Source organism: Limulus polyphemus, unplaced genomic scaffold, assembly GCF_000517525.1.
Source record: "Limulus polyphemus unplaced genomic scaffold, Limulus_polyphemus-2.1.2 Scaffold3025, whole genome shotgun sequence".
Lineage (NCBI taxonomy): Eukaryota > Metazoa > Arthropoda > Merostomata > Xiphosura > Limulidae > Limulus > Limulus polyphemus.
In genome coordinates this window covers 114,744-116,555 of record NW_013668635.1, presented here as the reverse complement: position 1 = coordinate 116,555, position 1,812 = coordinate 114,744, and the positions used below count along the sequence as shown (strand labels likewise).

Below are 1,812 nucleotides of genomic sequence, written 5' to 3'. Positions count from 1 at the left end.
AATAATTGTTCTTATACACACACACACACACACACATATATATATATATATATGTTGGAAATCAAAGTGTATCTTGTGAATTTTGATTACTTCTTTTTAGTCTGAACTCAAGTATAAAAAGAACTTGGGTAGCAGGTGGATCATTTGGAAGAATGGATTTATAATGGACAACCAGTTGGAAGGTTTCTTTGTTGGAGGTGGCGTTTCGACACACTTTCGTGGATTTTCGGCTCCGACAAAGAAACCCTTCAGAAAGTCGTCCAGTATTAATCTACGTGTCTCCTGGTGGGACAGTGGCAAGTCTAGGGACATACAACGCTAAAATCCGGGGTTCGATTCTCCGCGGTGGACACGGCAGGTAGCCCAATGTGGGTTTGCAAAAAACAAACAAACAAACAATAAATCCATATTACAAATATTAGTAGCTGATAAATAACCAGCTGGAAGGTTTCTTTGTTGGAGGTGGCGTTTCGACACACTTTCGTGAATCTTCATCTCCAACAAAGAAACCTTTCAGCAAATTGTCCATTATTAATCCATTATAAATCCAATATTAATAACCGATAAACAAACCAAGCCAAATAGCATTGTTGTCGGACTCGCAGTGTTCTAACTCTGGTTGAATCTTGATGTCCTCGTCCAGAATTTCTGGATCCTCCAGAGGAAACTGTTCCAGTTTTCTCTTCGGAGGGTCTGTGGCCTGCCATACAATAAGAATCAAGATATCCAAGAAGAAAAGAAATCCCACCAGGGCATAGAGCTTCCAACTTTGTACCTTCTGACGAAAAAATAATAACAAATCAAATGCATATAGTGTGGTACAATTATTACATTTTTCGTTATAGAATTAAGTGGCCCGACATGGTTAGGGCGCTCGATTCGCTATCTGAGGGTCGCGGGTTCGAATCCCCGTCCCACCAAACATGCTCGCCCTTTCAGCCGTGAAGGCGTTATAATGTGATGGTCAATCCCACTATTCGTTGGTAAAAGAATAGCCCAAGAGTTGGCAGTGGGTGGTGATAACTAGCTGCCTTCCCTCTAGTCTTATACTGCTAAATTAGGGACGGTTAGCGAAGATAGCCCTCGGGTAGCTTTGCGCGAAATTAAAAACAAATAAATAAAAATAAGATTCGGTGCTTGGATGACAATTAAGCTTGTTATTGTATATTCGCACAAAATCTGTCACTAATTTTGAAAGAGTAGAGGGAAGGGGGCTTGTCAACAGCATCCACAGACGGCTCTTGAGCTACTCTAATCGAATTGCAGATTTGACCGTCACTCTTATCACCCACTACCAGAAACTGCGGAGAGCGAATCGTTTTCCTGCGATAACGGGACGCAAATAATGAACTCTCGGATCCACAGTGTAGCACGCTACCCGCTAGGCCACGCCCGGCCCAAATATTAAAATAAATATATTCATAAGCAAAGATAAAATGAAGTTTTCAGAAATACAAAAAAAAAGTACATTATTGACTGGTCAATAATGACTTAACTGAACGTTATTTTAAACAATTACTTCGTACTAAGATAAAAAAACCATTGATAAAGAGAGCGAGTTTCTCCTCTAACCAGTGTCCTCCGGCGGGTCCGCTGTACCTTTACGAACGTACAACGCTAAACTCCGGGGTTCGATTCCCCATGATGGCGATGTTTACAAGTTAAAATATGCAAGTTTATGCCAGCTACATGGATTCTAATGATCAGTCGGTGTTAAACTACGTCGGTCGTGGCCTGGTATTTAGCATGCCGGTTCAAGGTTCAAGTCCCGTCGCCGCAAAAGTGTGCGCGCAGTTTGGGGGCGCGAGTGCA

The 1,812-nt window shown here is 41.9% G+C and overlaps 1 protein-coding gene across 1 annotated transcript in view; it reads right to left on the bottom strand.

Moving 5' to 3' along the window:
* LOC106468493 (gamma-aminobutyric acid type B receptor subunit 1-like) overlaps positions 1–1,812 on the bottom strand; it is a 30,942-nt gene that overhangs the window by 6,363 nt on the left and 22,767 nt on the right. The window contains exon 13 of the mRNA XM_013928922.2: positions 574–778. Within this exon, the coding sequence (XP_013784376.1) occupies positions 574–778 (205 nt within the window). The remainder of the gene's footprint in view (positions 1–573; positions 779–1,812) is intronic.